The sequence below is a fragment of the Ovis canadensis genome, chromosome 3 (assembly GCF_042477335.2).
Source record: "Ovis canadensis isolate MfBH-ARS-UI-01 breed Bighorn chromosome 3, ARS-UI_OviCan_v2, whole genome shotgun sequence".
Classification (NCBI taxonomy): Eukaryota; Metazoa; Chordata; class Mammalia; order Artiodactyla; family Bovidae; genus Ovis; species Ovis canadensis.
This window is the reverse complement of record NC_091247.1, coordinates 1,176,077-1,196,328: the sequence shown is the minus strand read 5'-3', so window position 1 is coordinate 1,196,328 and position 20,252 is coordinate 1,176,077. Positions and strand designations below refer to the sequence as shown.

General features: G+C 61.1%; 1 protein-coding gene and 1 long non-coding RNA gene across 7 annotated transcripts; one reads left to right on the top strand and one right to left on the bottom strand.

Moving 5' to 3' along the window:
- Positions 1-7,157: 7,157 nt before the first annotated feature.
- Positions 7,158-11,210, bottom strand: LOC138435322 (uncharacterized). Its single transcript, XR_011255032.1, has 2 exons — positions 9,257-11,210; positions 7,158-8,936 (listed from the first exon to the last, which is right to left on the bottom strand). It is a non-coding gene; the product is annotated as an uncharacterized lncRNA (long non-coding RNA).
- On the top strand, positions 11,060-19,496 carry PPP1R26 (protein phosphatase 1 regulatory subunit 26). 6 transcript variants are annotated; one of them, XM_069579796.1, is made up of 4 exons: positions 11,060-11,185; positions 12,585-12,662; positions 13,222-13,346; positions 14,155-19,496. In XM_069579796.1, exon 4 carries the CDS (start codon positions 14,588-14,590, stop codon positions 18,089-18,091), a length of 3,504 nt encoding a protein of 1,167 aa, XP_069435897.1. In that variant the 5' UTR covers positions 11,060-11,185; positions 12,585-12,662; positions 13,222-13,346; positions 14,155-14,587; the 3' UTR covers positions 18,092-19,496. The 6 variants fall into 6 exon arrangements, with proteins under 6 accessions (XP_069435897.1, XP_069435900.1, XP_069435898.1 ...); XM_069579797.1 differs by lacking the exon at positions 11,060-11,185 and adding an exon at positions 11,263-11,537; XM_069579795.1 differs by lacking the exon at positions 11,060-11,185 and adding an exon at positions 11,263-11,547.
- The last annotated feature ends 756 nt before the right edge of the window (positions 19,497-20,252 follow it).

Genomic DNA, 20,252 nt, shown 5'->3' with positions numbered 1-20,252 from the left:
TATGTGAGTGGTGAGGCTTTGGACAGTTCCGGGCTTTCCGTGGTGGCTCAGTTGTAAACAATCCACCTGCCCATGCAGGAGACGAGGGTTTGATCCCTCGGTCGGGAAGATCTCCTGGAGAACACGTATGCTGAGTCACTTCAGTCATGTCCAACTCTTTACCACCCCATGGACTGTAGCCCTCCAGGCTCCCCTGCCTATGGGACTTCCCAGGCAAGAATTCTGGAGTGGCTGACCATTTCCTTCTCGGGGGAACTTCCCAGCCCAAGAATCGAACCTGCGTCTTATATGTCTCTTGCCTTGGCAGGCGAGTTCTTTACCGCTAGCACCCCTGGAGAAGGAAATGGCAACTCACTCCAGTATTCTTGCCTGGGAAATCCCATAGGGACTGGACAGAGGAGCCTGGTGGGCCACAGTCCTTGGGGTTACAAAGATAAGGACATGACTCAGAGACTGATCACACACACACACACACACACACGTCAGACAATTCCTGCCCCCACCCTGGAAAACTCCCCACAGAGCCCGACCTGGATAAACACCACAAGTGTTGTCATTTTAAATCTCTATGTTTGGGGTGGTTTCTCGCAAAGCAATATGTAACTGAGACAACTTAAGCTAGAAATCAATAACCAGAAAAATTAGGAAATTTTCATGCTTGGAAATTACCATTAAATTGTTATGAGAATATTTTAAAATAATCATCAAATTACAAATTAATATATCATAACTTGTGCATCTTATGGCTTAGAAACAGCCTTAAAAGGTATGCAAAATTAATAAGAAATGCTAAAAAAAATGCTAAAAACTAAGCATCCATCTTAAAAAAAAATACAGAGAAAGAATAGTAAAATAAATCCAAAGAAAATGGAAGGAGTAATACAGACACAAACTGTTTGCCAAACGAGCAGTGTCCTTCCAAGAGACCACCTTTGTAAGTTGCACGTTTACCTGAATAATGCTGCTCTGGCCCAGATGCTCTTAACTTCTCTTTCAGAAATGACTGCAGAAACAGTTTAAAAGTTGCACTTTGTCGGTAACCCAGCATGGAAGTGACCCGCTCAGTCCCTCCATGCCCTTCACTGGACTTGGCTTTACAGCCCTCCTAGCTATTTCCAAAACTTGAATCCAAAATCTCAAAAACATAAGGATATATGACTACGGAACTTGGCAAAATGTATCCAAGGCACAGAGGCCAATTCCAAGCGTTTCAAAAGTTGCTCACACCTGTGTCACTGTGGTAAGTGAATGGCACCCCGAATATGAAAAAAAAAAAAGTGTACAGCTCAGCGACTTTTAGTGAAGTCACCACCTGGGCAAACAGCACGTTCAATGAGTTTTAGTGAAGTCACCGCTTGGGCGGCCTCCACCACGGCTGACTTTAGGACACGCTCATCAGCACAGCACCCCAGGCCCCTCAGCCGTCACCCTCCCCCCGTCCCCCAGCTCCCTACCTCGGCCCCCGGCAGCCACCGGTCTACCTGGGTCACTGTGGATTCCCCATAGGTGACTGGCTGCTTGGCTATTTTTATTTGCTTTCTGAATGAGTGCCATCACTCTGCCGGGCTGCCCTGGGTCTCCCAGGTAGAGGCAGAGGACGTGCCCTCTGAGCCTGGACGTCCCTTCCACGTGGCCATGCTCACACCAGGAGGTTTGCCTTCCAGATTCTCGCTGACAGCGGGGGAGCCCACACCTCCTGGGTGTGTCCTCCAGAGAGTCCCAACTGTTGGTCATCAACCCACCCTCGGAAGTCACCATGGGGCAGCGTCAGTAAAGAAGTGGGTGGTTTGAGCTACTCCAGCCTGGCCCCAGAGGTCAGTCACCTGACAAAGCCCACCTGGCCAGGTCGCGGCTGCTGCCTGGGGCAGCCGGGCGTCTGAGGCTGAGGCCAGGCTGGGAGGAATCAGCGGAGAAGGCCTGCTCACCAAGCTCCTAGCATTAGAGCGTTCAGACGCAGCACAGAAGAGCGCTCCCCATAAGGGGCCTTTGCTCGTTAGATGTCAGGTCTCCTTGACTTTTTCTCCTCTACTTTGACAGCTTTACAGGAAACCCAATTATTTCCTAACTCTTTGCAACCCCATGGACTGCAGCCAGCCAGGCTCCTCTGTCCATGGAATTCTCCAGGCAAGAATACTGGAGTGGGCTGCCATGCCCTCCTCCAGGGGGTCTTCCCGACCCAGGGATCGATTCCGGGTCTCCTGGACGGCAGGCAGATTCTTTATCATCTGAGCCACCAGGGCAGGAGGAGAAGGGGCTGACAGAGGATGATGGTTGGATGGCATCGTCGACTCAATGGATATGAGTTTGCACCAACTTCGAGAGAGAGTGAAGGACAGGGAAGCCTGGAGTCCACGGAGCTGCAAAGAGTCAGACGCGACCGAGAGACTGAGCAACAGTAACAGAGGGGCAAACAAGAGCGAATGAGGGCATGGGTCCAGGCGGCGCGGGGCGCGGGCCGCAGCGGGGACACGTCTGGTTTCGGCTCAGCGCCCAACGTGTAGCGCGCCGGAGGCCGTCCGCCCATCCTCAGGACAAGGAGAGCTGCACACGCAAAGCGGCAGCTCCTCTTCCACCCCCTGGAGAGCTGAGATTCGGGTTAAACGGCCGCCTCAAAACCTGTAGAGACGGGAATTCAGAACCTGCATGAGAAGGGGCCCCAGCCACGAGTGGGCGGGGGGCGCCGGGACGGGGACGAGGGCGGCTGTGTTCAGAGGAGCGTGGGGTCCTGAGTGAAGAACTCCCGGGGGCCACGGCCTGGGCGGCACAATTTCAAGGGCTCTCGCTCCAGGACCCCACCAGGTGCTCCTGGGGAAGAGCTGACGAGACCCCGGGGGTCCTCAGGGTGGGGAGGAGGGACACGCCAGAGCCTGCTCCCAAGCTGCCCACTTTTCACAGCCGATCAAGGAAGACTGATCGCCGGGCCAGGTTCTCCGTGCGCTGGGGTGCTGCCGGCCGCCTCCTCCCTGCGCTTGGTCAGCCCGCCCCCATCCAATGAGTGGACCCCTGCAAGGTGGAAGCCTCCATCCCTTCAGCCAGCCTTGGGCACAGAAGGTCTGGACATCCCCTCTTAGGGACCAGTGGCTGCCATTCCCGTTAACTCCCTGGGAGCTGCAAAATGGTGATATGTTAATTCTGCATCCCCCTTTCCTTTGTTACTCGGAATGCTTTAATTAAAAAAAGACTCCCTCGTATACTGTTGGCTCCCCAGGGGCAGAGCTCACTCAGAAAGGCAGGGAAATGCTGGATTTCTCCTCTTCACACCCTCAACGCACGGAGCTGATTCCTCTTCTCCAAGGGTGACGATTTGGGCTATTTAGAAATCTTAGAGTGAACTCGTGGGCTTTGACTTATTTCCAGGTTCTACTGAGTTGTTTCTTTTTTGAGTGACCAGCAGGAGGGCACCCACAGCTGTCCCGCCAGTGAAGGAAGACAGCAGGTCCACGTCCCTCAGGGCAGAGGACCAAGCGGGCAGCTCCCGGGTCTGGGATGGGAGGCAGGCGGGCAAGCCCCCCAGCGCCAGCTCCTGTGAGGGTACACGGAGTCCAGAACCAGAGCAGGTTCTCCCTTTAAAACTGACCCCTCCTCCCAGGTCAAGGTCTCAGGTTCAAAGGTCAATGTTATTCTGTCCACTTGAGGTCTCCAATTAAGTCTTGGCACCAGTGGTGGGAAAAACGAGATGGTACTGTCAAGGTTGAGGCTGCAATACATTTACTAAAATTTTAGCGTATTTACCGAGATGGATGAGTCTGGGTGTTAGACGAAGCTCTGTCTGCCTCTGGCCTGTCCTTGAAGCCTGGGGTCTCCAGCCCCCCGGGATGGGCAGCCCTGTCTGGTTTCCAGGACCTCCAGCTGAGAGTTGGGGTCTGCCCTCGGACCCTTCTCTGGAAGTGACCTCCGGCACCGAGCCGCTCAGTCAGCTCTGGATTCTTCAGGAAAATGCCCCCAAAGCAGCTCTCTCCTTTTCCAGTCACAAATGTTCCGGCCTCAGTTCCCTGGTCTTCGAGGCCCAAAGCAGGGGTCCCCAGACCACACGGTGGGACACTATCCCCAGCCACTGCCACCACCCTCCACGCCGATGGCAAGGGCAGCGTTCGGCGTGTCGGGAAGGTCTAGCCTGCTCACAGCAGAGACCTCTCTCCTCCAGGTCTGGTGCAAAACCAAGCTCCACCCTTTTCCCCCGAAGTTCAGCCACAGGCACAAGAGAGGACTCAGAGCAGAAACCAGTTGTCAAACGTGCGTTCTCTCCTGGGCATCAGCTTTAAACGCCTGGGCTCCTTCTTTGAGGTTTTAGGTTGAGTCCCTTCTCCAGTTGGCCTGGTGTCCAGGGTGGCTGACAGAGCAGGGCTGTCACCGTGGAGCCCACGGCAGCCCCTCAGCCCCGAAGACCTCAGGCTGTGCCTGCGTGCTCCGTTCCAGGCTCCCAGAGCAGAGCACGGTGGCTTCTTAGGCAGAGGGTTTGCACAGCGCTCTGGGCCCTTTCTGTACCTGGGGACGGAGGCTGCAGAGACAGGCAGTGCTGGGGATCCCCTGGGGCCTGACCGCCCCTCCCCGCCCCAGACAATCAGCTCTGAGCCTGCCTCCAGTGGTCTGACTCCTTTCCCTGAATGCCTTTAAAAGATGCTGAGCTAAACGGAACACGCACACATCCCCACTATGTCTGTGTGCATTAGGATGAAGCTAACCCACGGTGTATGCTCGGTCAAGTCCAACTCTTTGCGACCCCATGGACCTGCCGGGCGCCTCTGTCCGTGGAATTTTCCAGGCAAGAATTAGAGTGGGCTGCCATTTCCTACTCCAGTGGGTCTTCCCGACCCAAGGATCAAAGCGCTGTCTCTTGCATCTCTGCACTGGCAGGTGGACTCCTGATCGCTGGAAAGCCCAGCGCACTATGTCCTTAGGCTACAAGCAAGCGGCTGCCAAGGGTGACACAAAAGGTCACCTCTGCCCGTGTCATTCACGTAACCAGCCAGCCTGTCCCCCGGCGAGTCTCTGGTATAAAACCCCAGTGGTGCTGGGTGGCCCAGGTTAAAGCCTCCTTCTCCGCGGCTCCCACTCTAGGAATTGTGCTGCTTTACATCTGTCTTACTGGTCAACCTCCTTCTGCCTCCTAGCAGGCGAAACCCTTGTTTGTTGTAGCTGGAGACTGCGGTTTCTGCACACAGGGTAAAGTGCATCAGCTGCTTTTCATAAAGGGGCTCGTCCTGCTTTATAAACAGAGAGGAACATGCTGGGGGTCCTCCTCTGCGCACTCGCCATGGTGCCCACCAGCTCCCCCCACACACGCCATCTCCATGGGGGCGGGGAGTCTGCCCTGCTGCCTGGGCACTGCGTGGCCTACAGATGACCTCACCACGCCCCCTCAAGGCGGAACAGACACACTCAGTGGCCACCCCCAGGGCAGTGAAACATCGCCACTCGGAAACTAAGAAAGTAAAACCCAGGCTCCCGGGGAAGCTGAGTCTGATGCTCTGATCTCAGGGAGGGGAAAACCCTGCACTGCCCCCAGCTCCATGCTCAGGCGACCGGAGCCACCCTCCCATGGAGCTGCTGTTCACCCAGGAGCACTCACCTTGCCCAGGCCCCTCCCAGCGGGTCTCCACCCACCAGCAGACACCTCACGTCCTTTCCCGGCCTGCAAGTTCCTGACGTTTTCCCCAACTATGTCTATCGCTCGATATACTCCCAAGATGGACCACACAGGGTGTCGTGGAGGGGATGTTTCTTCAAGTGGCTTTAGTGTGGAATTAGACGGTACCTTCTGGAAGGGGGTGGGGGTACAAGGGAATGCCCAACTGTCCTCTAATGGCACCAAACTAGCTGGGGTGGAGAAACCAGGACACCAGGATCCTTCCTCAGCCTGAGGACACGCGTCCCCCTCCCATGTCCTAGGAAGGGAAGACGTGATTCAGGACAGAAGGAGATTTCTGTACCGAAAAAGGTCGAGTTTTCCACACTGCCTTTCCCAAACTCAGAGAACGTGCAGTAGCTTCCTCTTCTTTCTGCCAAAAGAAAGCTGAAATAGAATCGTTTTTGCAGACTTGGGGAGATTTTTGAGCCTAAAGTGTGAACTCTCCCGTTTTTACTCTGCGCCAAATCGTCTCCCAGGAGCACAGAGGCATCCTCGGGACAAGCTCCGCCTGAATCGGTTTCCTCTGCGACATCTGCCATCCTGCTCATCCTGACGTTTAACACTCCAGTTCAGATTTTCACGCCCCAGTCTTACCACCTTGTCACTGCTTGACCAATTTGGAGCAGCCTCCTCCTCTGAACAGAGCTGGAATAAAACTCCTATAAGATGTAACAAGTTAACTGACCCTTGGCTGGAAACAGGGGCAGGCAGCGACATTTCTGATGTACAGGGTTCGAGGAATTGCTTGTGGCGGACACAGAACTGCTGCCCAGACCCCTTCAGGGCGGAGGCACCAAGAGGGGGCCCTCGCTGGCCACGCTCCTGACCACGGTGCCCCCTCCCAGGGGCCCCCGTGTAAGGAGCATAGAGGCCTGGCTGCTTCCTCAGTGGGCAGCCTGAGGGGTCATCTTGCCCTCGGCCTCCCTGTACCCACGTTACGACCAGCTCCCCTCACCCAGGCCTGTGTCCAAGGACACTGCAGCCTGACGCCTCCTCACTTCTGAGTGGACCGTCCTCAGGGGTCTCCGGCCAGAGCACGGCTAGACTAGAATGTCCGGCTCCTGCCAGCCTCCGTTGCTCTGCCTTCGTCCAGAATGTTTTCCTGCTTTTAAAGGGGTCTCCCCACTTTAATCCAGCCTGAGCCCCCGTCCAGCCACCTCCCAGCAGCATCCCAGTGCCCCCAGGCCCCAAGCAGAGGCGAAAGCAAGCTTCCCAGAGTTGTGGAATGAGGGCCTTCATCCAATTTATTTTCTGCAAAGAATCAGAGAGGAAATTTCTTTCTCTCAAACCTGGGGTTGGAAAATACCCTGCTCTTCTGAGAATAAATTGGAGGTAACATGTCTTCATTCCATTTGGGACAAACACTGTGCCCTCAAGGGCCTAATTTCTGCCTAGTTTAGCTGCCTTATAAACGGATGACCTTAAAGTCAAGTTGGTCACTACAATGGTAAATAATAAATTGGGTGAAAATCACACCGGGAAAACTCTAAAAAATCTGGCACTCAAGAAACACACTGAGTAAAAGTCGTTTCTGAGGCAGGAGACCTTTTTATTGACTTTTATTGGCGTTCAGCTGCTTACAGTGTCACGCGTTTCTGCCACACGGCAAAGTGAATCAGCTGTGTGTGTGCACAGGCCGCTCTTTTCCGGATTTCCTTCCCACTGAGGTCACAGAGCAGAGTTGCCTGAGCTGCACAGCAGGTGCTCACTGGTTACCTATTTAGTGTACAGACGTCAGTCCCAGACTCTCGAGGTGAGTGATTTTAAAACAGTTTTACAGAAATAGACTTTCCAAGGCTGAATTGAGTGGGCAGAGTTATCACATGGACCTGGTCTGGGTGGGGTGTGTGTGTGTGTGGCTGCGCTTACACGCATGAACTTTCACATAGCTCCATTCCATATGTTACGAGTTGGTCTTTGTATGTACGAAAGCAATGCTCACGGTCAAAGCTGGAATAGTAGGAAGAGGTCAGCAGGAAGCCCGCAGCACCCCAGCCAGCCCCTGCCCGGGGCCGCTCCGCAGAGGAGGCCCCGCTGCTAAGGGTGGCTGGCGCGTCCCGAGGTGAGACGCCACTCCGTCATCTCTTCTGCTGGCAGGCCGCCCCACGGGGAGAGCCCGCCTGGGCTCCACGCGGCCCCGCCTCGTCCTCTCCAGCAGAGACGCCAGGCACAGTGCGGTCACTGACCCCACCCCTCCTAACAGCCGGAAGAGGGGTGCTTTGCTAAATGAAGGATCGTCTTTGCGGCGATTCACCCGCATGGACTGTGACCGCAACCTTGGGACAGTCCTGGAGCGGGACCAGCGGGCCTCACGTTTCCCACGTGTCGAGGACACACCCCTCATCCTCACACCAGCTGCCTGGAGTGCTGTATCCCAGGGGCCGTCAGAGCTCCTGGTGTGGGGCGGGGGCCCGTGCCTCCTCATTTGAGTTTCTCTCATCGTGAAGGCACTCTTCACTCTTTTAGGGAAAACAGACAAGTAAGGGGGCGTCCGGCTTCCGCCACTGGCACCAACCTCGGCCCCGGGAGCCCAGCTGCCTCCCTGGAGGTCACCTCCGTGCGGAGAATAAGAGACGGCCTCTAAGAACTCCCTGCTCCCCTTGACAGGAGGACAAGCGCGGGGCCAGAGGCCAGCAGCGACCACGAGGGGCCCCGGAGCCCGACCAGAAGCCCAGCCACCGCCCCAGCCCCTGCTCCCCCCACTCACTCACCCGCGGGACAGCAGAGCTGCCGGCTATCCTTCTAGAAACGTCGGACTAGGCTGAGCAGAGATGCGTGGGGGACCCCTGCCCTGGGGAAGGGAGCCCACTTCACGGTGCCAGGTGGGTCCATTGCAGGAACCAGGGGAAGGTGGCCTGGGGGCTGATCCCAGGAGACCCTGAACCCGCAGTGAGCAGCCTGACTGGGGAACTAAACACCAAGGTCGACACCTCTTACAACAGGAGAGTTTCGATACAACCAGTGCCCTTCCTCCAATGATGACCTACCACCACGCAGGAGACAGGCTTCCTAAAAGTTCAGTGTAAACGCGTGCACATGTGCACTATGCGTCCACACGCGCGCCTGTGCTCCTGTGCACAGATCTGCGTGCATGCACAGATATCTGAAGGTTGGTGGCTTCGAACAAGAAATGAAGAAAGCCTCTCCCCTTCCAGAGTTTGTTTATTACCCGTCACATCTTGGGCTTCTGCTGGCCACAGGAATCTGTAATTCACACCCCTGCAGGTCTTCAGTAGTTCTTATTTGTAAGTTTAGCCATTAAATTGGCAAACGGGTTAGGAAACCTCAGGGTTAGGTAATAGCCGCCCTGGAAACCATAAAAGCAACTTGACAGGTTTGGCTACACAAATTGAAAACTCAAGCGTCACCAGCAACAAGCCAAAAGCTAGACCCAAAGTTCAAAGAAAAAGGACAAAGATGACAGAATAAACGTGGCGGAAGATGGGCTCAGTCCTTAATGAGGAGAGCTCTGGGCAAGAAAGGGACAGGTGCCCCAACAGAAAAGTATTTAAAAGTGCACACAGAACACACAGGCAATTTTCCAAATGGCCAACAGTAAAATAAAAAGATGTTCTGCACCACCAGGAGGTAGAGAGATTAAGCTCCAAGTGGAAAGGCTCGTTCTACCTGTGAGATTGCCAGAGGCGAACGGAGGACAGGAGCCAGCCCCACAGGGCAGACGGTACTCAGCCGGGCCTTTCCGGAGGGCATTTTGGCCAAAATACATCCCAGTGCTTGGCCCGGCAGTGTCTCTTCTAGGAATTTACCCTTGGGAAAACTGAGCCGGCGGCTTCCAGGGACAAATCGGCAAAAATGTTCATCACGGCATGAGTTAAACCTGTGAAAACCCAAGCCAAGTTATGTGGAGTCCCTAGTTCTGGCTCATTAGATACTTTTCCCAAACTTTCGGTGATAAAGAAGTATTACTCTCCTAATGGGAAGACAGTGTTTATTAAACAATTTACTGAAGAATTAATTCAGTGTTCTCATGGGTTTCTTGACACTTGGCCCCAAATTCCCCAGGCAGATAAGAAACAGCCCCCTTCTCATCCCTGTAGGAATAAAGCCTCTGATTTATTTTCTCCTGTCCAGTTTCTAGTACTTTGTAGACAGGAAACAAAACCCCAGTTCACCCCGAGAGATGTCTAGGTCGGGGCCCGGAGGCTGGCACGGGGGGCACAGAAGCACAGTGTCTGCCTTCCTTTCGATGTGCCCCTCGCACGGGTCAGAGCCCGCCACACCTGCCCCAGGTCCCTGAGGGGCAGTGGGACACCCCAGGCCTTGAGTGAAGATCTCTGAGCTGTTAGAAAAATCACACAAACCGGGAGAGAACTTCAGGGCCACACGGTCATCGAGGACCAGAGGCCACCTGCCTTGCTGCTTGTGGGGGGGGGGGGTCCTAGATGACAGCGCTCCCTCCCCCTCCCCAAACGTCAGGTGTGTCTTAACAGGCTTTCTCCTGCAGGGACGCCCATGCAGCCAGGCCCGGGGTACCCCAGCCTCCACCCGGCCTCCCCAAGGCCAGCCCGGCAGGCTCAGGTGCTCAGAGACCCTGAGTGATAGGTGGGCCCTGCCCTGCCCCGCCCTCTGCTGCTCTGGCCCTGGGCTTCCACTGCACAGCACGCCTGACCCCTGCCACCCAGCTTCCCTGCAGCAGCACTCTTGCCCCTGGGGAGCTGCTTATCCATCCGCGGCCCCTGTTCCTTCTCCCGAAGGTGGAGGTGAAGCACCAAGCACACACACAGCGGCATTTGGCAAAGGCAGCTGGAGGCCTGGGCAGCTTTCCTAGAGAGAAGGCTGGACGCGCAGCCCAGAGCTCGGGGTACTGGCAGGGGAGCGGGGAGCGGGTGAGGGGACGCACAGGGGCCGGCGGCTTCCCGGGGGGGCCAGACTGGAGCTCTGTGCAGACTCGAGGAACCCCCTCCGCCAGCGCGGAGGAGGAGGGGGCACGGTGCTCGGCACACGGCGGCGCCGGGCCGGGCAGGAGTTTCCGGTTACCGCGCTGACCACAGGAAGACCACCAGCCGCAAAGCAGCCCGTCCGCGCGCCCGGCGGGGGCCCACGCCCTCCCGGCCTGCACGTCCCCCTCCCCGGGACCGCGGAGGCAGGGCGGTGTCTGCCGACCCGGCCACCGACTCAGCGCCCAGCAGCTGGCGGCCCCCGGGGAGAGGGGCCCCGCAGCGCCGGAGGGCCCCGCCTCTGGCCGGGAGCGGGCGGGGGTCAGACCTCAAGCCGGCTGCTCACTCCGAGCGCCCCGGCGCCCTCCGGGGCCCGGCCGGAGCCGGGAGGCGGGGGGCGTCTCCGGAGGCGCGGGCCGCCTCCGGGCGGGGCCGGCGCGGGGCGCGGGGCGCCGGGCGCGGGCGCCGGGCGGGCGCGGGGGCGGCGCGCGGCTCCTGCGGCTCCTCCGCGGCGCGGCCGGCAGGTGGGCGCGCGCTCGCCGGGCGGGGGTCCGGCCGGGCCGCGCGCCTCCCCCGGAACTCGGCCGTGCCATTCCCATGATGCCCAGCCACCGGGCACGGCTTCCGGAGCGCGGCCGCCGCCGCCCCGCCGCCGCCGGTAGGTCCGGGGATGGGGCTCCGGGGCCGCCCCGCCCTGCGCGCGCCCCGCCCGCCCGCGCGCCCCCGGCGCCCGCAGCCCGCCCCTCGGCCCGGGACCCCGCCGCCTCCCCGGGGCCGACGCGGGCGAGGGCTGGGGGCCGGCGCAGGGCCGAGTGCGCGGCGGGGGCCGGGCCGGAGGGCGGGCGCGCAGGCCGCTCCGCGGCGCCAGGCCGCCGGGGAAGGGGCCGCCGCGGGCGGCGTGGACTCGGCCGGGCGCCGGCTAGTCACCGCGGCCCCAGAGGCAGCTCCTGGCCCGGGCCCCCGTCGGCGCGCGCCCGCGTTCCTCGAAGCCGGCCGGGCGCGGGGCCCAGGTGAGGCCAGGTGAGGGCCGGCGGCGGGGAGGGGGTCCCGCGCTCAGCCCTCCCGCAGAGATCGCGCCCCGCGTCCCGCCCCACGCAGCTTCCGGGAGGGTCCCCTCCCCCGCCCCGGCTTCTCGGCCAGCCCCTCGCCCCCAAACCACGGAGCCCAGAATATAAAGCCGGGGCGCAGCCCAACCCCTCCCTGCTGGAGGACCGGCTTGCTGCTCCGGTTACAGGGATGCCTCCTGGCAGAGGCCGCGCTGGGGGTGAGCGCCCCTAGGCCGGGAGCAAAGGGCGGGCAGGGCCAGCCGAGGGTCTCGCCTTGCCTGCGGCCCTCCAGCCACAGACAGCGGCCCTGCAGCTTTGCTTGGAGCCGTCCTTGCTGTGTTGTCAAGCCTCGCCTTCTGGCAAGCCCGGCCGAAATTCCAGCCCACACCCACTTCAGGCCAGCAATCCGGAGAGGCCCTCCTGGGCTTTGTAACCCTGACCCTCAGCTCCCTACCCCAGGGGGTCAGCCAGGGGTGCACAGCACTGTGGGGAACCCAGGGCTGTGCTGGGCATCCATGCAGGGAACCAGGCTTGTCCAGGGATAAGCATTAGTGAGGTTCTGCTCTCCTGGAGTGGAGAAGGAAATGGCAACCCACTCCAGTGTTCTTGCCTGGAGAATCCCAGGGATGGCGGAGCCTGGTGGGCTGCCGTCTCTGGGGTTGCAGAGTCGGACACGACGGAAGCCACTTAGCAGCAGCAGCAGCCCTCCTGGAGACAGGAGGTGTCTGTCTAGAGAGAGAGGTCCAGGGCCCCCAGCACGGTTCAGACTCTGGCACCACGCGGCTTTGGGGCCCCCACAGTCACCCTCCAGACCTGGTTCCAGGGCTCTTGGGGTGCAGGCTAGCAGTCTGACAAAAGTGGGAGCCCCCTGGCTTCAGCCCGCAGTCCCCCAAAGTACAGTTGAGGGGGTTTTCCAGAATGATTCATCTTATGTAGCCCATTGTTTTAAAGCCACAAGCCAAGCTGTCGCTGGAGACACCCTCTGAATTTTTAACCTCATTCTTGGGCTAGATAATCTGACAGTTCAGAAAACCACTCCCTGGGAGTCCGAGCTGGAGACCGCATTTCGAAGCAGTGACCACAGTCAAGGTGAGGAGCAGAGAGGAGCGTTCCCTCCCGTGCTGTCTGTTGCCTGGAGTAGAAGTCACTGGGATCCGTCCCCAGGCGCTTCTTCAGATGGCAGTGCTGTTCAGCAAGTAAACATTCCTGGTCTAGACTCTCAAGAAGGCCTCTGGGAATGTCTTGTACGCTGTTATTTTACCAGGACAGCTTGAATAATACCAGGGCAGTGAGGTGGACACAGCCCAGTGGAAGAGCCCTCCCCCTCGGCGTTGCCGGCTCCCACTGTCCTTAGCGGGGGATCTCCTCGGAGGGTGGTGTTGCGGGAAAGACCACCTGCTGTGGTGGGGCTCCATCTGAGGACTTAGAAGTGGCTTCTCACGTCCCCAGCTATGCATGTCCTGGTACATCAGACCGATGGCTCAGGGCAGTTGGAACTATTGTGGTTAACTGTATTTGGCCTCAGGGTAAGTTCTTCCAAAATTGAATTTCGAGCCCTTAAATTAATGCACTTTCTCTCCCCCAAAACATTTACCAGCGATAGTTTCAGCCTCTGAATTAAGTCTCTGATTCTTTTTAATCCTGACAGTCAAAAGTCTTTTTAAAAAGTGGGCCCAAGACGCTACAGAGTACACGTAGGGAGATGAAGACCCAGTCCTTGAACTGTTCTGCAGACGTTACACTGAACCTGGACTTGAAGAGAATCACACACAGGTAATTGCAGCAAAGTCTTTGACATTGAAGTTTCACTTTTTGAGCATAAATATCCGTAGCAAAGGACTTCCTTCTGAATTGGTCACACCCTCTGGTTAATTGCTCGTCACACCTGTTTGGGCACGTCTGTGCCTAGGTGGCCGGGCCAGGCTTTCTTGGAAAGGACTGTGGTGTGTAAACACAGGACTCTGTGCTCGTCAGGAAGGAAGCTCCTCCGGGAGAAGGAGCTGCAGGGAGCAAAGCAAACACCCAGGCCACTTCCGGCCACCCCCACCCCCAGGCTCCCAGGCAGCAACAGCCTTGCCCGGCACTGTTTGGGGTCGGAACTCAATTTCGCTGCTTCCAGGAGCGCTGCCAAGCTCTCCTCTTGACTCTCGGTCACCGTGCGTTCCAGTTTGTGGGGGTCAGGAGAGGCCGGAGAGGCGTGTTCAGGACTGATAGTGGTGGTGTGTCTTGCGTCTTGCTAACCCTCTGTGTGCAGCCTGCTCCATGTACCCGCCGTGGCGGTGGTCCCGGACCGCCAAGGCCTCTGGGAGCAAGTCCGCACTGTGTTCCCAAGGGCAGCCCAGCGGTTCTGCCAGCCCAGCCATGCTTGGACTGAGATTCAGAAAGCAGAGAAGCCACACAGCGTGAGGAAGGGCACGTGACTGTTTGGGGCAGCGTCTGTGCTAATTACATGCAAATAGTCGTACGGTCCCCTGAGATCATCTGGCAAACACACATTCAGGCTTCTCCAATAGAAAGGCTTCTGTGTCCATAACTCTCCAAAGGCGCTTAGGTGCTCACATCTCGTAACTTCTCTTTTCAGGAGCTGCTAGTTTGTGTCAAGAGCCAACCAACCCGTGATGTGTCGCTGAGCCTGACTCCCACTAGTCGGCAGTTCCACCCGGCCAGAAGCTTTGCGCCTTCGTCCCGTCACCCCCTCTTGACGACTTCGGAAGGTAAACTCCGCCTCTGCTCCTTCACCGGAGAAGATGGTCGGAGGGATGATGGAAGGACACCCGCGTCAGCTTCCACGAGCTCGGCCCAGGGGGCTTGGAAGCGTTTTCTCATGAGTCTCCTCGGCCACCCGCCCCGTACAGCCGAGGAAGCTGAGGCCCGGGGGCCCACGGCCGGCCGGACCTTCGCCAGGCCCGTGGCTCCCATGCGACCTGACCCGGGGCGCCCGCCCAGCGTGCCCCCCCGCAGGATGTGAAGCGGGCAGAGAAGCAAAGCCCCACCTCTGCGCGCCGCCCGCTAGGATGTTTCTCATGAACGCGCCTCCTGTGCTGGCCCTGCGGTCCGCGTGGGAGGCCTTCGGCCCGCCCGGGAGCTGTAGGTTTCCCCGATGCCTCTCAGAGCCCAGGGAGGGCAGCTCGAGAGCGGCGGCGAGCGCCCAGGTGCAGATGGCCATCAGCAGACTTCAGGGCGACAAGGCAGCCCCGGGCATGAGAGGCGAGCATGCCCGGCCGGGAAGCCAGAGGGCAGAGAGGGGCCGGGGTGCCCTGCCGGCTGCCAGCCCCGCCTTTGCGGCCTGTGGTCTTGCTGTGGGTCTTGACCCCAAGCGGGAGGAGGAGGCCTCCAGCCTCGGGCCCCTGGTGCCGGATTCGGACAGCGACGACTCGGTGGACCGGGACATCGAGGAAGCCATCCAGGAGTACCTGAGGGCCAAGAGCGGGGCCGCCCCACCGCCTGCAGCCGGGGACGCAGCCCGTCGGTGCAGACCAGAGCCACCTCTGAGCGGCGCCCCAGCCACCCCGTGTCCCCCAGACCCTGCAGCTGGCCCCGGCCCTGTCCGGGGCTCCGCCTCCCCGCTCAGCGTGAGCAGCGATGACTCCTTCGAGCAGAGCATCCAGGCGGAGATCGAACAGTTCCTGAGCGAGAAGAGGCTGCACGAGACCCAGAAAGGTGGCCTCGCTGCCAGCAGAAAGGCAGACCCCAGTGACAGCCTGGCCAGAACCACCTGCAGGCCTGGCGGAGAGCCGCCACTGAGGGCACCGCAGCAGGACCTGCCGGGCGCCGGCAAGGAGTTCGTCTTCCGGAAGCTGCCCAGGTCCTCGAAGGCCACCGCACTGCCCAGAGGCCTCAGGTGCAAGGTCGCCACCGAGCCAGCTGCTGCTGCCACTGCGGGGCCCCCTGCAGAGGCCGCGCCGGGTAAAGGTGGGGTCCGCAGGGGCGCGGGCTCCACGCGGAAGGGCAGGCGGCCACGGAGCGCCGCCCTGGTGCATGAGGAGCCTGACTCGAGCAGCGACGACGGCATCGAGGAGGCCATCCGGCTGTACCAGCGGGAGCAGCGGAGGGAGGCCCGGGGCCAGCAGGGGCCCCTGCCCACGGAGGAGAAGGGGCCCCACAGCCTGAGGGGGCCCTGGCCCGAGGCCCACAGCAAAACCCCCGGCAAGAAGAAGCCAGCGGCCCCCAAGGCCACGGACCTCGGCCCGGGCAGCCCAGATCCTGAGCACCCGCCCAGGCCCCCCAGGGAAACCACGGCTCCCGTGCCTCCGGGGAGCGTGGCTGCTGAGAGCCTGGGCCTGGACGGGTCCCCACGCCGGGCAGACACGTCTGCCGAGCTGATGTGTGCCGAGGCCATCCTGGACATCTCCAAGACCATCCTGCCAGCCCCCGTGGACGGTGGGGAAAGGCCCGCACCCACCAGCCCGCTGCGCCAGGGCCCCGACAGCGACACCAGCGCCGTGGACAGTGATGACAGCATCGAGCGGGAGATCCGGACGTTCCTGGCCCTGAAGGCGCAGTCGGGGGGCCCGCTGCCCCACACGGAGACCTGCGCCCGGCCCGCCCACAGCCCGCCACCGCCCAGCCTCAGCGCCCCAGCCCCTGACACTCCAGACCCATCCCCAGGCTGCAGGAGGAGGCGCAGCAGGACGCCCTGCACGCCCAGGCGGCCCAGGGACACGGCCGAGACGCAGGATGCCCAGGACGCCGAGCGCGGCCAGGGCCGGGTGCAGCCTGGCCAGGGGCGAGCCCCCGAGGCCCCCAGGAGGGAGAGCGAGAGCCGAAGCCAGCCTCTCCCCTTCAAGACGGGCGGGCCGGGCGATGAGCTCGGGGCCCCGGACTCACTGGGAGCCGCACCACCTGGCCCCGGGCAGACGGCCGAGGGGAGGCGCGGGGACAGACAGGCGAGCTCCGAGGAGAAGAGCAGCTCGCTGGATAGCGACGAGGACCTGGACACGGCCATCAAGGACCTGCTGCGCTCCAAGCGGCGGCTCCGGAAGCGGTGCAGGGACCCCCGGGCTGGCTGCAAGAAGAGGGTCCGTTTTAGCACCACGGAGACACAGTTCCTGGACAAACTGGGGGGCTTCCAGAAAGACTGGAGAGACCGAAGCCCCCATCTGCTGAAAAGCTGTCTCTCCAAGTCCAGAAGGGACGGCAGGGAGAGCCCGGGGAGACCCCTGCACGTCCCCTGCCGGGAAACAGCAAGGGCGAAGGCGGACGGCTCAGGGCCAGAGGACGCGCCCTCGGGCCCCTCAGCACCCTGGACCCGGGGCAGGGCTGCGCCCGGTGGCCCGTTCTCCAGGGAGTCGGCAGCCCGCGAGCCTCCTGGTGCCACCGAAAGCCCCAGCTCCCTGTCTGACGAGAGCAGCTCCGTGGACAGCGACGACAGCATCGAGCTGGAGATCAGGAAGTTTTTGGCCGAAAAGGCCAAGGAGTCCGTGAGCGGATCAGAAATTCCAGGAGGGGGCCCAGCCGCCCTGGGAACGCTGACTGGGGCCAGGCCAGAGCTCCCAGGCAGGAAAGCATTGCCCCATGGCCCTGCTGCCCAGCCTGGCACGTGCACGAGGAGCCAGAGGGTCAGGGGGGCCCCGCTGCTGGGGGCCGAGGGACCCCGGGGGCCAGGAACAGCCCTTGCTCCAGGCGGGGGGAGCAGCCTGCACCCTGAGCAGCCCTGTCCCCCGGCCACCTTGGCCCGGTGTGAGTTGGCGCCACCCAGAAGCACCAGCGGGCCTGCCCCTGCCAAAGGGGCGCCGGCTCCAAGGAGAAACATCTGTGCCCCCAGAGACCCGGGCCCCAGGGGGCCCGACGGGGTTACAGGGGAGGGCACGTTCGGCCAGCTCCCGAGCCGCGTAGAGGCTGGCGCCCGGGCAGAGGGCCGAGGCTCGCTGGCACGGACCCCGGGCTCCCAGCGGGACGGGGCACCCCGGGCCGGCCTCACCCTCCCCTGGCCTGACCTCACCCCCCAGAGCCGGCTGCAGAGCACCTGGGTACTGGGCCCGGAAGGCAGGGACGTGGCTGCGTGGAGAGGGGGCCTTGGCGGCCAGAAGGAGAAGGGGCCAGGGGGCCAGGCCCGGGGCTCACCCAGCCTCGCCACAGACCCCCGGAGGGGCCTGCCCTTTGCCGGCTTCTCGCCGCTGCTCTCCACGCAGCTGTTCCATTTCGGGAAGAGCGTGCCTTGGGGCGCCAAGCAGACCGGCCTCTTCAGCCCTGGTCTGGGCCTGCCGCTGCAGGGCCCGTCCTTCTCGGCCTTCCGGGAGGCCCAGGCCACCTGCAGCCCGGTGTTTGGAAGCCCGCGCCTGCTGGTGAAGGAAAGCAGCCGCTGGCCTTGTAGGAAGCCCCGGGCAGGGCTCGGCCTGTCCGACAGGAGGGGCTCGGGGCCAGAAGAGGGTGTCCTGGACCTGCGGTTTGGGCGCAGGGGGCTGGACAGAGACGAGGAGGAGCCGGAGGCCTTGGGCAGCGACGCCAGCGAGCTCAGCGACACGTCGGTGGAGGAGGGCAGCGGGCCCGCGGTCCAGGGCCCAGTGCTGCAGCTGTGAGCGCCGCGTTCGTGCGGGCCCTGCAGCCACGGTCCTGGTGGAACAGGGGCCCTGGGGGTCCCTGTGCGGCCTGTACATGTGTACACTAACGTGAAACCGTGTTTTTATTTAACAGATGTGTCCTGGTAAATATGATTTTTGTAGCCTTTTTTGTAAATTATTTAAAGTGCTGTAAAAACTATCTTGGGTGAACGCCGCTGTTGGATCCTGCAGGGCATTCCTCGCAGCGGTTTTCCGTGGGCTCCGCACAAGTCTTGGATGAGCAGACCCGGTTCCGCGCATCCCCGTGCTCAGGGCCGACCGCTGGTGGACGTGGCCTGCTGCGACCGCAGTGCCAGCCCTGGGAAGGCAGCCACCAGAGCCCTGCCCGAGACTCACCAGACGCCCCGGCCGTCCCTGTCAGGGCGCTGCGGGCAGCACTCCTCAAGTGAAAGAGCCCCCGCCTCCCCCGCAGAGGTCCGCCGGGGTCCTCAAGCAGAAAAGCGTTTCTAAGCACAAAGGCCGGAGAGCAAACCAGCCCCCCGGGGCGCACACCGAGGCCCCCAGGGAGACCGCCGGCCAGCCGTTCACACCTGGAGCCTCTGTTGCTGAGTGTCCAGGCCTCCTCAGTTCTGACACAAGTCCACCAGCTCAGTAAACCCCTTTTTATGCGGAAGCTGCCATCCTTCACGTTCAGTCACAGCTCCAGATGGTCTCAGCCAGCCCGTGTGTGTCCACTGTCCTCATCCTCATCGGTGCCCACAGAGCGGCTGGTGCCCGGAGTCCTGAGGACCGAGCCCGCCGGGGGCGGGGGCTGGGCGGGCTGGGGGTGGGCTCCGGCAGCGGGCCGGGGTGCCCGTCCACCCCGTGTTCTCGGTGCCTGACGGTGCCGCGCACAGCTGGGACCAGCCTGGTTCCCTGTGCCTTCTGCTGCTCAGCTGCCGCAGGGCCCACGGCCGAGCATGGACGTTCACACACCATTGTCCAGCGAACCTTCACCGACCACCCCGGGCGTCACAGCTCATCGGTGCAGCTGCGGCGGGCCTGGCGCGAGGTTTAAGTTGCCGCTGACGTTGGTCGTTACTCTAACGTGCCAGTGAATTTTCACAGGTCGTGCCCCCGCCCTGGGTCTTAGCGGGAATACCCACTGGGGACGTGTGCGGCACCTACAGTGTCCGGGGTTGACGCTGTGATGAACAGCCCTGTGGATCCCGTGACCCCCTGGTGCCCACGTGGTGTGAGTCTGATGTTTCCGTTGGCAAATATTCATTCACTGAAGTGCTTCCCAGGAAACCAACTCATTAACCCATGCTTTAAGCTGTATTTAATTTTAAAGGAGTGCTTTTAACACTTGACAACAGAAATCAGTTTGTTTTGTATATATGAACTGGGTTTTTTAATGCTAATAAATCAAGCACTGCTCACACCTCAGTTGATGTGGTCTGTCCTGTGCGGAGTGGCCTTTGCAGGATGTTGACGTGAGGACCCAGCGTCTGGGACCTGCCAGGCTTCCACCCTTGCCATCGAGGACAGCCGCGGGCACCTCTCTGCTCCTGGCCCCATCGCCGCCCCCCAGACCCTTCCCACCTTCCTCCCCCTCAGCCTCCCCACCCCTGTTCTGGCTGCTCCCCGGGCACTGCAGGCATGCCTGGTTTTCACGACCTGGACGTAACCCTGATAGCGTGGGCCCATCCCGAGATTGCCCGCAAGCCAGAATGCATAAAAGCTTTTGTTTTCCCACTTGCCGCCCCCCAACATGGTCAACACTGGTGCACCCTGGGGCCAGGGTGGGAGGTGCCCTGCAGCCTGTCCGCAAAGGGGCTGGAGTGGCACTTGCCTGTTGGAGCCCGCCTGCCAGAGCAGAGGACACGAGCTGGAGCCCGCGCGCACAGCTCGAGAAAGCCCGCACACAGCCACGTGGGCCCAGCACGGCCCAAACCAGTCAGCTTCTTTCAGGAGGGGAGCCGCAGTGGGGGCGGCGGGAGCACGGCTTCATCCGCAGCCGCAGTCCAGCCCCTCCACTGGTCCTGGCCCCGCCTCGCGTCCAAGGGTCACAGAGCTCCGGGCGGCTGACGCACCCCCACCCGCAGGAAGAGGCTGGGGAGGGCGTGTGGCCAGAGCAAGCCGAAAGCCCCGAGACCTGCCGAGGAGGGCCTGCCAGTGTGGGGGACACGGACCCACT

Excerpts from the sequence above, each read along its gene's own strand:
- PPP1R26 (XM_069579799.1), top strand. The coding sequence starts at position 14,588 with ATGTTTCTCATGAACGCGCCTCCTGTGCTGGCCCTGCGGTCCGCGTGG.